This window comes from Leishmania donovani, chromosome 3 (assembly GCF_000227135.1).
Source record: "Leishmania donovani BPK282A1 complete genome, chromosome 3".
Lineage (NCBI taxonomy): Eukaryota > Euglenozoa > Kinetoplastea > Trypanosomatida > Trypanosomatidae > Leishmania > Leishmania donovani.
The window spans coordinates 292728-306330 of record NC_018230.1 but is presented as its reverse complement, the minus strand read 5'-3'; the positions used below and the strand labels follow the sequence as shown (position 1 = coordinate 306330).

Here is a 13603-nt window from a genome sequence, read left to right as displayed (position 1 = left end):
GCTTTCATTGTCTTCTAGTTCGCTTGTGTCGTTTTGGCTGTGGCGTTGCTGCGGTGCGGTGCGCTGTGTGGTGAGCGCATCGGTGGGCACGCGCTTGTGTGTTTTACGCCTCTCCGCTGTCGCTGCTGCTCGTCTGTCCGGATCTCTTCCTCTCCGCCGTGGTGCTCGCCTCGCTTATCATTCTCTCGCTCTTCGCTCGTCCTTCCATCCGCTACCTCCCCTCCCCTGATCTCTCCCTCTTCTGGGCCGCATCCTCAGTGTCTGTCGGTGTCGGTCGCTCCGTCGGCGCGTGTGTTTGCCCTTCTGCATTCCTTTAGTGCTTCGTGAGTTGTGTGTGTGTGTGTGTGTGTGTGTGAAGTCCTTGCCTGCCTCCTTGTTCTTGTTGCTACTCTTTCACGCCGCCTCTCTCTTGGGCGGCTGAGGTGTACGGCGACGACGGGCCGGCTCCTGTCAACCTTCTCCTCCGCCTCCCTCCCCCACGCTGCTGTGCCGGTTCTTCTCCGTTTCGCTGGGACATCACTTGTATAGCGCACGCACACGCTGCATCTGACCGTCTGTCTTTCCTTTTTCTGGCCCTCACCCTTTTCCAGCTGCCGTGCGCTTGCGTACGTGGCACACCTGCTGCGCGTGTGTGCGTGTGTGTCGGCCCCCTCCCTCCCTCGAGCTGACCAATGCTGCGCTGGGCGCAGCACGTCTTTGGCAAGACGAGCGCCAGTGCGGCGGCCGCGACAGACGCAAGCGATGGCGGCACTGGAGAGGCCGCGGTGCGCCAGGCGCAGCCTCGTCGCCCGCGTCGCGGGGTTGATGTGCCGCCGCTGAAGCAGTGGTGGAGTCCCGCGGATGCGGAAGACGCCCCTGCCGGTGCGGCGCGTCCCTCGCCCCCCGCCTCCCTCACCCTTTCAGACGCCGGCATGGATGGCGACTACGGCTCTCCCGGCATCCTTGACCTCGCGGCGTCACTAAACTTCGGCGCATCGGCTCCTGCTGCTCCTGCTGCTGCTGCTGCTGCGGCGGCGGCGGCGGCGGAAGCGCCAGCAACGGAAATGGTCAGCGCGAGATGTGCGGACGTGACGACGACGTCCACCGCGCACGCTCACGACGACGACGACGACGCTGTCGACGACTTCCTGCGAAATGTCATTGCCGGCAAGACAGACATGCTGCGCAAGCAGCTCGCTCGGGAAAAGCTCGAGGCCGCCGCCGCCGCCGCTGCAGCAGCAGCAGCTAATCCTGGCCACCACAACAACAACAGCCCCAGCTGCACTCGCGGCGGCGGGGCTGGTCTCGACAAGAGCACCAGGCGCAGCAGCACGTCGACGTTTGGCACCGTGACTGGCGACGGCGCCGCCTCCATGGGGAGCTCCATGCACTTGCAGAAGTCGATAAGTGCCGCCACCACCACGACGGGCAGCTCACTCGCAGGAGGGAAGGCGACGGCAAGTCGGGGAGGGAGCTCGATGGCGGCGACAACGACGACGGGTGCAGCATTGGCCGCTGGAGGCACCTCGCCGCAGCACTACCACGCACGCCGGAGTCGATATGTCAGCTCTGCCGCCCGCTCGCTGCAGGATTACGAGCTGATTGCCTTTCTCGGCAGTGGCACGTTCGCCGAAGTCACATTGGCGCGCAACAAGGTCACTGGGGAGTACTTCGCCGTGAAGAAGATCTCCAAGCAGCGAGTAAAGGAGGAGGGCTGCGTTGAGCGCACCTTCACGGAGCGGCAGCTCCTCGCCAAACTGCACCACCCCTTCCTTGTGCGCCTCTACCAGGCCTTCCAGAGCCAGACACACCTCTACCTCGTGCTGGATTTCGCGCAGGGCGGCGACCTCTACTCGCTCAGCGTGCAGCAGCTGTGGCTCCGCAGCATGAAGCGAAGCCTGGTCAAGATGCAGTACCCGTACTACCAGAGCACCTCTAGCACCTTCACCCCGGCGCCCCCTCCTGCCGCGGCAACGTCGAACGCACAGCTGACGGCCGGACCGGCCCTCTCGCGTCTTCCCTCCTCCGCCGCTGTGACACAGCCCACAGAGGTTGTTCCGGATGCGCAGCGGCAGCAACCAAGAGTCAGCAGCGGCACCACGACCTCGGACAGAGACGCAATCCTTGCATCGCCCGCCATGGTTGGAAGTGTCGGGTCCAGCACGGTCAGCAGTGCCTCTCGGCCGGGCTACACCGTCGCGGACACCGCCACGGGAGCGGCATTGCCTCTGGCCTCAGCGCGGGATGGTCACGCGAGCGGCGTGGCTGATGGCGCCCACGAAGCCGCGGCCGCCGTGGCCGACGAGGAGATGAAAGAGGAAGACACGGACACAACAGAGTTTGACGGCGCCACGGACAACAACCGCAGCATGGCCGAGGCCCCGCCGTCCGCAGTGCGGCAGCAGCAGCGGCAGAGTAGTAGACACGCCCAGCGAGGTGCCGCTGACTGCCCCAGCCGCCACCCGCGGCTTGCAACGGACTTGTTCTACTACACGACCGACGCCATCGACGAGTTTGCCACCAGTCGCAACGTCGGCAGCGGCGGAAGCAGAAGCTCGCCAACGACACCCACCACCTCACGCACGCCGGAGGCCACAGAGTCCGCAGCGGCCCATGCCGCGGCAGCAGCCGGAGACAGTGCTCCGGCTGCGACCCGAGATGGCGAAGTCGCGTCCTCGACGGCTTCGGTGGCGTCTAGTGGCCGCGAGCGGTACCGGCTGCTGCGGCGGCGCACGCTTCCCGCAGTCGAGCGCGACGGTGGTGCGCGCGGCGGCCGTTCTATGTCTTCATCCTCTTCCTCATCCACTGATGATGATAACGGCAAGGGCAGACGGCGGCGAGATACCGCTGACAAGGACGGCCGCGGCAGCTCTGCCGACTCGGCGCGGCGGCTATCGTGGAAGCCGCGAGGCGTGACGTGCACAGGTCCGGCCACGCAGGCTGGGGCTGCGTCTCAGCACCCGCCATCTCCTGCGGCATCCACGCCAAGCCGTCAAACTGCCGCCGGTGGCGCCAGCGTCGTGTCTACCGCGACGAGCAGCACCGCCCTGCCCTTAGCCACCAGGCCTTCAGACCTCACGGCGATCGACTTGGCAACGCCGAGGACGCAGATGTCACTGCCACGGTCACCTGTGCACTTCCAGTACGACGAGAGAAGAAGCAGCAGCGGCCACAGCAACAACGGCGGTGGTGGTGTGGACGAGGCACTGCGAGGCGGCGAATCGTCTTCGGCGGTGTCGGTGAAGTCCACGCCGTCGCTCACGGCGACCAAGTGGCGGCCGATGCCGCGCAGAGCCTCGGCGTCTGAGCTGGCAGACATCTTCGCAGTGGCCGCCTCGTCCGCGGCGGTGACGGTGCCCGCGACGAGCGCCGCAGGTGGCGCCAGCGCGGCTGACGTGAAGAGGGGAAAGACCACCAAGAGCGCGTGGCCGCCGGCCACGGGGGCGGAGCAGCCGCAGCTCGCCAGCGATAACAGCCACACCGCGACCAGCACCACGAGTGCAGCGGCAACGTCACTGCCAAGAAGGCAAAAAGGAAAGGCGAAGGTCGTCAGCGACAAAGACGAGGACAGCGGTGCGTCTACGTCGCCATCATCGCCACCGCCGCCACTGCACGCGGGCAGCAGCCACGGTAGTCGCCGCGCACCCGAAAAAAAGGCGACCGAGTCGCATGATGCGTCGGAGGCCGCGGTCGACCAGCGCTCCTTCTCCACGGACATCACCGACGCAGCGAAGCCGCTGTCGGCCACCGTGACGACGATGTCCTTCGTTGGTGCGACCGCGGCGCAGGACGCGGCAGCCGCAGCCGCCGCGCTTCGGGTCGATCTGGCCGCGCCGTTTCGCCAAGTTGCGATGGAGGGTAGCGCGAGTGTGCTGCGGACGCTGCCCAGCGCGGAGTTTGCGCCTGACGGGGCGCATCGGTTCCCGCTGCGGCTCATCGCCTTCTACGCGATCGAAGTGGCGCTGGTGCTGCAGTACCTGCACCGTGAAGGTTTTCTCTACCGCGATCTAAAGCCGGAGAACATTTTGATGCGCAGAGATGGGCACGTGATGCTGACGGACTTCGGCGTCGCGAAGTACCGAAAGGGTGCCGCAATTATGCCGTCAGGCAGCGGCGACGGCGTCCACGGCGAGGTTGCAAGCAGCCCCTACTCGGGTGCGGGTGCTGGCACCGATGGCAGGGCGAACAGCTTCACCGGCACGACGCAGTACATGAGCCCGGAGATGCTGCGTGGGCAACCGCACGACTCCCGCACCGACTGGTGGAGTTACGGGTGTCTGCTGTTCGAGTGGGCGAATGGGCGCAAGGCCTTCAACGCGCAGAACCAGTTCGCCCTCTTCCGCTCCATCGTAGAGGAGGACGTGAAGATCACCGCGGAGGACTACCGGCTCACGCCGCTGGAGGTGCACACACGCGTCGCACAGCTGCACTACCGCGCGGAGGAGGTGCGGCTGGCCTACGAGCAGCGGGTGGCGCGGCGGATGCGGCGGAGCTTCACGCCCTTGTCGCAGTCCACAAGACCGCCAGCGACGCCGTCGGCCCTCACAGCAGAGGTCATCTACAACCCCGACAACCGCAGCTTCGATGTGCAGCTGCGCTCTCCAGCGATGTCGGCCATGTCCTTTGCGCAGTCCGGCAGCGACGGCACCGGCGCAGCGGCAGAAGGGGCGGAGGAAGCGCTGACGAACGACGTAGTGAAGAGCTGCACCCCGCATCCGAAGGATTCCCGTCAGCGCCCACCGTCCCTGTTGCCGTCGTTCGACGCTGCAGCCACACACGTCACCCCGCACCGGCATGCCCACCGTCGCCTGCACAGCTACAGCTACGCGTCGCCGCACTCCACAGCAACGGTGCCGAAAGCATCCGTGGCGGTGCTGCTGAACGACTCCTTCGCGAACCAGCTCGGTGCGCTGGGCGTGTCCAGGACTGCCAGTGCGGAAGAAGACACTCAAGGACCGTCGCCGCAGTCGACGCTGAACGACTCCTTCGCCGGCGTGGAATCCAACTCCGTCGTGTCGCTCTGTGGCGCGCCGACGAACCTGTCCATGCGTCTGACCACCACCGAGGACGGCGTCATCGCTGCGCTGCTCTCGTCCGCCTCCCCGACGGCGGTGCACCTCCAGCACCAGCAACAGCAGCAGGAGCGGCATCGCCGCCATCAGCGGCGCCGACTGCGTCTGTCCTGCCTCAACCTGGACGAGGCGACCCGTGACCGCTACATCGACAACGCCGTCGCGCAGATGGCTGAGGCTCAGGCGCTGCTGCGCGACCTGACGATGAAGCTGCTGGACCGCCGCATGGAGCACCGCCTCAGCGGCGAGGCCGTCCTGGAGCACCCCTTCTTCACCTGCCCATACGTTGTCTCGCAGCTGTACTACGACGTTTATCAGAGGCGCGTCCTGTCGACGGAGATGCGCCGCTCCGTGCGCGCTGCCTTCGGCTCCAACAACTTGCCGGCCGACTTCGTCGCGCCAATGTGGGATGGGACGCTGCAGCAGCCCACGACGGTCGCCTCTCCGCTGCCCCCGCTGGTGCCAGCTTCCCCGACGCCCTTCGCCACGACGACCACCGCTGCTGCTGCCGCCGCATCTGTCTCGCACACGCACGACTCCTTTCTGGCGATTCCGCTGCCGTCGCAGACGCGGCCGGAGGACTGGCGCGAGCTCTTCATGGAACGGCGCATTCGCGCCCCCTACGCGCCGCGGCTGCGCACCCGCGACGACCTGCGCTACTTCCCGGCTGCGGTGACGGCGACGGGACTCTCTGCCGCGGCGGAGCAGCACCGCCGCATCAAGGAGGTTAAGGAACAGCAGAAGGAGCTCATGATGATGCGCGCCAATAAAACGGCGGCGACCGCCACAAACAAAAGCTTCGGCAGCGCGAGCTTCCCAGCAACCCTGTCTTGCCCAAACACGCAGCTGACGGCGAACGGCAGTGGCAGTGGTGGTGGTGGCTCCGTCGTTCTTGTGCCCCTCGATGCGGAGGCGGCGCAACAGGTGCAGCAGCTTCTAGTGGCGAGCGCCAGCAGTCTCAGTTTGCAAAATCGCGATGATGCCTCTCTTCTGCCTGAGCTCGACCCCGACGGGCCAGCAGCCGTGCACACCGATGGCGTGAGAACCGCTCTGGAAGTGTCCCACGCGGCCGCCGCACCGGTCGCGCTCACGTCTTCCGGCGCTGGCGTAGCGGTTTCCACGCCGGCCGCCAGCTCTCAGGGGCCGGCGGAGAAAACCCAGCCGCTGCAGCTGCCCGCAGTGGAAGTGATAGCAGCCGTCACTGCTGACCTTGGCGATGCTTCACCGTCGCACAAGCGACTGGCCGAAGTGCCGGCCCAGAGTTCCGCGGCCGGTGATGCCCGAAGGGCAGACTTCGCGGAAGAGGTGCCGCTCGACACGAGGGGGACGACAGCGACCGGAACGGCGGCGACGACTGCGTCAGTGGCGCTCCCATCACGCATGTGGGAACCGCAGCTAGCAGGGCATTGCTCAGCCAGGATGAGCTCCGCGAAGGCATCTCCGATGGACACGCCACTCAGCGTGGGTAGCGGCAGCGGCAGTTTGACGACGTCAGCGGCGGTTGCTGAATTTCGGCCAGACCTTTTTGACCGCGCTGCGACGCTGCCGCAGAGCTTCGTGGATGCCGCGCTGGCGGTGGCGGCGGCAGCCCAGAAGAAGCAGCAGCGCTCCGCAGACTCCGGCACTGCCCCGAAAGCCTTGATCACTGCCCCTGTGGAGACTCAGGGCAGCAGCACTGGAGCCGTGGCAGCGGCCGAGACAGCTTGCGCCTCCGCCTCCACCGACGTAACGCGCAGCACCGGCGCAGAGAGAAGCACCTTCGCGGCAACGCCACCGACTTCACTTGAGGCTCTGCCGCAGCAGCAGCCGGCCAGGGTAGATGACGCCGCGCCCAACAGCTCTGTACTGCCCGCAAGCCGCGAGATGGCGTACGCTGCCGACGGGCGACTGAGCGGAGCGCTCCCAACATGTGGTGGCGTTGGTACGCACAGTACGGCAGACGCGGAGGCGGTCGTGGAGGAAGCGGAGAAGGAACATGCAGAGGTGCTGGTAGACGAGGACGAGGACCATGATGGCGGTGGTGGTTACTATGAGCAGGATGCCCTCGCCGAGGACGACGCGCACGCGGTGGACGGCGGCGATGATTCCACGATCGTGGAAGAGGCAGCAGCCGCAGCCGACATGACGAGCGAAACAGATACCATCACGGTTGCCGCGGTCAACTCGACGATGGAAGTTAGTAGCTTCGAAGACTCCCATGCGAGCGTACGGTTGCCGACGCCAACGCGACGCGGCACGTTGGTCAAATCGTCGGTAGTCGTCAGCAGCGCCGGCACGAGCGGGTGGGGAAGCAGCGCTGCGAACCCACTCTCTCCCGGCGTCGGCGGCGTCGACGTGGAGGCCGACAGCAACAACAGCGTCTGCCGCCGCGGCAACGTATCGGTCACCGGTCCGACTCCCATCGTGCCCGTGGAGGTGCCGCCGACTGCGAACGCTTCCCTTAACCTGCGCAGCCACTCGCGCACGTCGTTGGGCGGCGGCTCCACACGTCCCATGCACGGCTCTCTGAAGGGGGCACCTGTGTACGCGTCGCCGCTGCTCGGCCACAGCGGCGAGATGCACTGCGACCTCAGCGCCTTTACAATTTCGCCGGTCTCCTCCACGACCACCATGCTGCTCGAAGACTCGCAGCGGTCGCTGTCGACCAGCCTCGGCCCCAGCGGCGCTGGCGGTCCGTGCGGCACCAGCAGCGCGTGGGCGACGCCATCGTCTGCCGACACACAGGTTCCTGAGCGGGAGTATCAACGCCGAGTCCACCATCATCGCCATCCGCTGTCGTACGCCGACGGCAGTGGAAACCAAGACGTGCCGGATGCATCACCGCACATGCTACCGTTGCCGCCATCCCTCGCGTACCGTGAAGAGAGCCAGCAGCAGCCCCCGGAAAAGCTTTTGTCCGCCGCGACGTCCTTCGAGAACGCCTTGCTTCCAGCAACCACCTCGTCCTCCAGCACCACCAACACCACACCCTTGGGAACGATCATGATGATCCAGTCCGCTGAGCTGACGGGCGTTGGCAGATCGCTTAGTGCCGCCACCACCGCAGCAGGTACCGCAAGTGACGCCGCGCTGTCGTGCACCGCGTCGCCAGCGGCGCTGCAGGCGCTGGCGGCCGTCCGTGACGGTACCACAACCGTCGGCGGTGTCGAGGCCTCGCCCGAGAGCCCGTGCGGTGGGGAGCTGCATAGCGCTGGTGCTGTGCGCTCGCGCGGCCCGCAGATGCCGGCCGCATTCTCCGCCGTGGAGCATCGTGGTGCACACCCATCAAGTGCGACTGCGGCTGCGGTCACAAGAGTGGCAAGCATGAACGTCAACCACGACGTCGCTGATGATGACGACAACCACGATGTGGGGATAGCGGACGAGGCGGGCTACGAGAGAAGCGGTGGTGAGGAGCACAGCAGCGGCGACGACGACGGCAGTGACACGATGACCACCTCCGGCAGCGCGAGCGAAGGGCAAGACGAGGACGATCAGAAGAGTGACGCCAGTGAATCGGTCGATTCTGCACGGCGACCGACGCCGTCCGCGCCAGCCAGTGCACGTGGTGAGAACGTCGCCGGCAGTGAGCGCAACGCGGACGCCGTGTCGTCGTTGCTGGACTCGACTGCGTCCTCCATCTCCACGACGACGTCCACTTCGGTGCACGCCTTCTCCATGTCCTCGGATGCCTCCTCGACAAGCTCGCAGGGTGACAACAACAGGGCAGCCGCGATGTATTCCACAACCATTCGCCCACCAATGGTACTGCTGGCCGGGGCCGACCGTGGCGGCGATGGCGGCCCCTCCGGCACCATCAGTGGGCGCCGACAACGCGGTGACACCATCTCCCTGTCTCCGTACGATACACCGTGGTCGTTCAACGCTCGTATCGGCAGCTGCAGCGGTGGTGGGGATCACCGTCGCCGCGGCAGCGACCAGTGCATGCCGCATCGGTACGCCCACTTCGGTCGCAACGCTGCGCATGGTGGTGTCGGCACGAGCATGCCCTTCGCCGCCACAGACGTGACGGTGACGGTGAACCCGACCATGTGCGCGACCCTCTCCGCTAACGCGCCGCTGTCCTTGGACAGCAGCGGCAGCCGGCTCTTCAGCACCGCGTTTGCCTCCTCTCTCAGCCTCGACACGATCGGTGGCGGCGCTGGCGACACCGCAGGGTTCCTGGGGCCACTCACAACCACGCTCTCTGGTGTCGCGTACAACGTCGATGACGAGGCTAGCATGAGCACCTTTGCAGCGACGCCGATGATGCCGGCCGAAGGCAGCGACCGCGACAGCGGCGCCGCATCGACGCCGACTTTGGGCTACGGCGGGCGCGGTCAGGGCGGCAAGGATGCCATCGGGCCCACCGCCAGCAGCGGTGCCGACAGCCCTTCAGCCGCGGGCCGCCGACGAGGCGTGCAGGCGATCTGGGCGCAGCAGCAACGCAAGCGAATCGCACGCGAACTACAGCAGCAGCAGCAGCAGCAGCAGGAATCGGATCCCTCAGCGGCAGCGTCGCTGCTGTGCGAGGCTGGCGCTGAAAGCGGTAGTCGTGGCATCAGTGACAGTGGAGGATGGTGGTCGTATTGGTCCAAGCACGGCAGCAACGACGCCACCATCTCCTCTACAGACAAGCTCGTCGGCCTCACCTCCAACGACGGCTGTGCTGAGCCGCAGCACCGGCAGATGCACTTGGGCGTGCCATACGACCACGCCATCGGCGACGATGACAAAGACGACGCGGCTGCTGCGGGGCGGGGCGGTAGCCCACCGCAGCGGCAGTCCTGTTCTGCGAAGAGCGGCGGTGAACAGGGCCGCAGTGATGGTCGAGGTGGCAAGAGAGACCACCGGAACGTGGCATTGACACGCTGCGGCAACGAAGGTGGTGCGGACGGCCGGACCGGTGCCACCGGCGACGGCAGCAACAGCGGTGGCCTCAGCAGCTTCGGCGCCGGGGGTGGCGGCAGCGGTGGTTTTGACCACTTTCACAACTTTTCCTTCACGTCTCCACAGATTCTTCAGCAGTACCTTGCCTCCTCCTCCTCCTCCGGTGGCGGCGACGGTGACGTTGACGAGGGAAGGCGACGTCCGCACTACCAACGACTTCGTCGTGGTCGCCTGGACGGCGGCGACTCTGACAGAGAGCCCTGATGCACGTCGGATGCGCAAGTGGGAGGACTCTGGGGTGTGTGCCGCTTGTTACCCACCACGACCACCACCAACACCGCCGTCAGCGCTCCGCGGCTGCTCCTCGCGCGCCAAGCGCGATGTTTACTTGGTAAGCAGAACTGTTTTCGTGCGACGCTTGAGGACACACGGCGGGCGAGCCCGGCCGGGGGTGGGGCGTGTGCGCATCAGCACGCGTATCATCTCTCCACCGCGCACCCGACTTACCTGTGCCTTGCGGATCTCCTTTCTGTATTCTCGTTTCGAGTGCGTGCGTGGTGACGCGCGCGCTGCGGTCGATGCACAAATTCTCTAAAGCCACGGTGGGACAAACAACACAACAAGAGAGAGAGGCATGCGATGAGCGCACGGGCGGTGGGCGGGCCCGACGGAGAGAGACGCGCGCGCGTGAGCGCGCCGAGACATGAAGGGAGTTGCCTGCACGCAGCACGCAACCGTATGCACCTCTGTCATCCATTCATCCCACTCTCCCTCTCCGTGATGTGACCCCCTCATCGACCACCGCTGCGGCGGCTGCTTTGCCTTTTCGCCCATTCTTTCGTTACTCGTGTGTGTGTGTGTGTGTGGTCGGGGGGGCGGAGGATGTCATCAAGCTATCTCCCGCATTCCAACACGGCAGTGACTGCATCCGTAAGCGCACTCATCACACGACACCGCCGCCCCGCCCTCCCTACCTCCACTCTCCTGCCCCCGCTCTCACGCACACATACAGAGACGGCATACGCCACCTCGCATCGCCGATGCCGTCCCCGTCGCCATCGACGCCACCGCCGACGGTCAGCTTCGTAGATGCGGTGAAGCAGCGCTACGGCTCTGCCGACGACAACACGGAGGAGCCGCTCGGTGTGGCCTTTGCGCAGGACAAGAAATGGCAGTTTGTGGGCGTGCAGCAGACGCGCGTGAAGCAGAGCCGCCACGATCGGCTCACCCTCGTCGTGCTGCGCAACTGCGGCATCAACGTGGCCATGCACGAGCCGAGCGCCACGACGGCCGCAGGCGGCGGCCCAAAAGAGGTGCAGGAAGCGAACATGATCCGGCTGGAAGAGCTGGACCTGTCAGAGAACACGGCGCTCTCGCTGGCCGAGGTTGGCAAGCTCATGCCCTACCTCCCACGCCTGGCAACACTGCAGCTGTGCAGCATACCGGACCTGCTGCCGATGGCACCACCCGCGACGGCGGCACTCTCGTCGTCGCACCTGTCCAAGCTAGTTTTGAACAACACCGGCTTCCGCTCGCTGGCGCAGCTGCGCGCTCTCGTCGAGGTGCCACAACTGAAGGAGCTGCACTTGGACTCGAACAATCTCACCTCGCTCGACGTTGTCGTCGCGTCACCGCCGGCGTCGCCAGGGACAGCGGAGAGGATGGCGGCAAACGACTCTGGCGCTGGTGCCGCGGCCGGCGAGGTTGTCTTCCCTCATGTCACGACTCTGAGCCTGGCGCACAACGAGTTGTCAGACTGGCGAGCCATCGGTGTCGCCCTCGCGCAGGTCTTCCCGGCACTCACGCAGCTCTACCTGACCGACAACAAGCTGGAAGACCTTGTACTGCCGGAGACTCTCGTCGCACGCGCGGCTGCCGGTGAGGCCCTCACAGCAGAGCTGGAAGACGGTGGTGTTCTGCAGCCGTACCGCTATCTTCGCCCGCTAACGCTACTGTGCCTGAAGGACAACGCTACGTTGTGCAACACCAGCACGGTAGACGCCGTGCGGATCCTCTGCCCGAAGCTCGCCACCTTCCGCATCACGTACAGCACGCTGCTTCCCACCTGGAACGAAACCAACGGCCGCATGTACGTCGTGGCCGCGCTGCCGACGATCACGCTGCTCAACCGCGGCACCGTGCGGCCGAAGGAGCGGCTGGACTCGGAGCTGCTGTACATCCAGCGTGGGCTGCTGCAGCGTCAGATGGATGAGGAGTCGCGTGACGGAGCCAACAAAGTGGGCGGCTCGGCCACGGGCGCACCCCTTCCGCGCGTCGCGTACCCGCTCGTCGATGTACTCAAGGAGAAGCACAAGGACGTCGTGCTCGCCATCCAGCGCGACGGCGACACCGCGACGACGACGGGTGCCAGCTACGTCATGATCACCGTCACACTTTACTTCGTGAACGGCTACGCGGCGGCGGCCGCCGCCGCCACGTCGTCTTCGTCGAGCCCGATGACGACGCAGACGTCGAAGCTGCCGAGCACGTTGACCGTGGCGAGGCTGAAGGCGCTGGTTCAAAGGATGTTTCAGGTAAAGCCAGTCAATCAGCGGCTCAGCTACCGCAGCGGCGACGACGGTGTGCTGGAGCTGCAGACGCCGCTAGACAACGAGCTAGAGACGCTCGGGTACTACGGAGTGTCCGATGGGTCCATCATCTACGTCGAGGATGCCTCGCTGCGGTAAGACGCCGCTGTGCCAGCCTCGCCTCCCCACCAGCTCTGTCCCTCCTCCACCCGTCGTCGCCCGACTGCTGCGCCGTGCAGCAGCCGGGGCCGCCGCAGCTCTCATGGGTGGGGGTCGACGGCGGTGGACGACTGGCGCGTAAGGGCGATTCCCCTGATGTGGCACGTATAAGGACGCATTGAAGCGCGAACCAAACCCACTAAGGGCCAGCGAGACGCACTGCCCCCACCCCCCACCCTCTCCCCCGGCCCCCTCTGCTTGCGTCCATCACCTCTCGGGCGTGGGGCGTGCCTGCTTGTGTGCCAGCGAGTGGGTGGAAGATCGCTCGAAATAAACTGTGAAGGGAGAGAGCGACATACACACACCCTCCTCCCTTCACGATGCGCATCCCCCACCCCACCGCACCCCACAGAGAAAGAGCTGCATTGCTGGCACTGCTCCCTCGGTGCAAGCTGTGCCAGCGGGCATCATCGGCGGCGCTATTCCTCGTTTTCCCGTTGCTGACTCTGTCCAATCCTTTGTCGACTCCTCTCCCCTTCCACGCCACCATCGTAACAGCAACAGCCACGTCATCGACGGAAGCGGCTGCCCACAGAGCGTTGCTGCGTGCCGTCCGCCCGCCCACCCACTCACCCCTCCTCTTCCTCCACGCCGTTGTCGTCGCTCATACACGCCTGAGCTGACCACACGATTACGACAGCCGGCAGCGGTAGCAGCAGCAGCATCAGCAACAAGCGAATACCACGGCCCGAGGCGATGCGGCAGTTCTCTTATCGGACGGCGCGGACAGCAACAGCCTCGCTGGCCGCCAACGCGACGCTGATCCCGGTGCGTAACTGCTATGACAGCAGCCGTGTGGGGCGCGGCGACGCCGCTGCCGCCGCGGCCTCATCCTCCTCCCCCTCCGTGCCGTACAGGCGTTCCTCAGCGCCGCCGCGCCACGCACGCCCCGTCGGCGGCCGCGGCCCCGTCAAGGACCGCTTTCCGCCCGTGCCC

At 66.0% G+C, this 13603-nt stretch overlaps 2 protein-coding genes across 3 annotated transcripts; both read left to right on the top strand.

Annotated features, from left to right (window-relative positions):
• Nucleotides 1-701: 701 nt before the first annotated feature.
• On the top strand, nt 702-10184 carry LDBPK_030760 (serine/threonine-protein kinase, putative; the record flags this gene model as incomplete). 2 transcript variants are annotated; one of them, XM_024473459.1, is made up of 1 exon in its annotated part: nt 702-10184. In XM_024473459.1, a coding segment is annotated over one exon (9483 nt), but the record flags the coding sequence as incomplete, so codon positions are not given. Both variants share the same exon structure in this region, with proteins under 2 accessions (XP_024329218.1, XP_003858041.1).
• Nucleotides 10185-10960: 776 nt separating this feature from the next.
• On the top strand, nt 10961-12607 carry LDBPK_030750 (hypothetical protein, conserved; the record flags this gene model as incomplete). The annotated part of the gene is made up of 1 exon (XM_003857992.1): nt 10961-12607. The coding sequence occupies one exon, from the start codon at nt 10961-10963 to the stop codon at nt 12605-12607; it is 1647 nt and encodes a 548-aa protein (XP_003858040.1).
• Between the last annotated feature and the right edge of the window lie 996 nt (nt 12608-13603).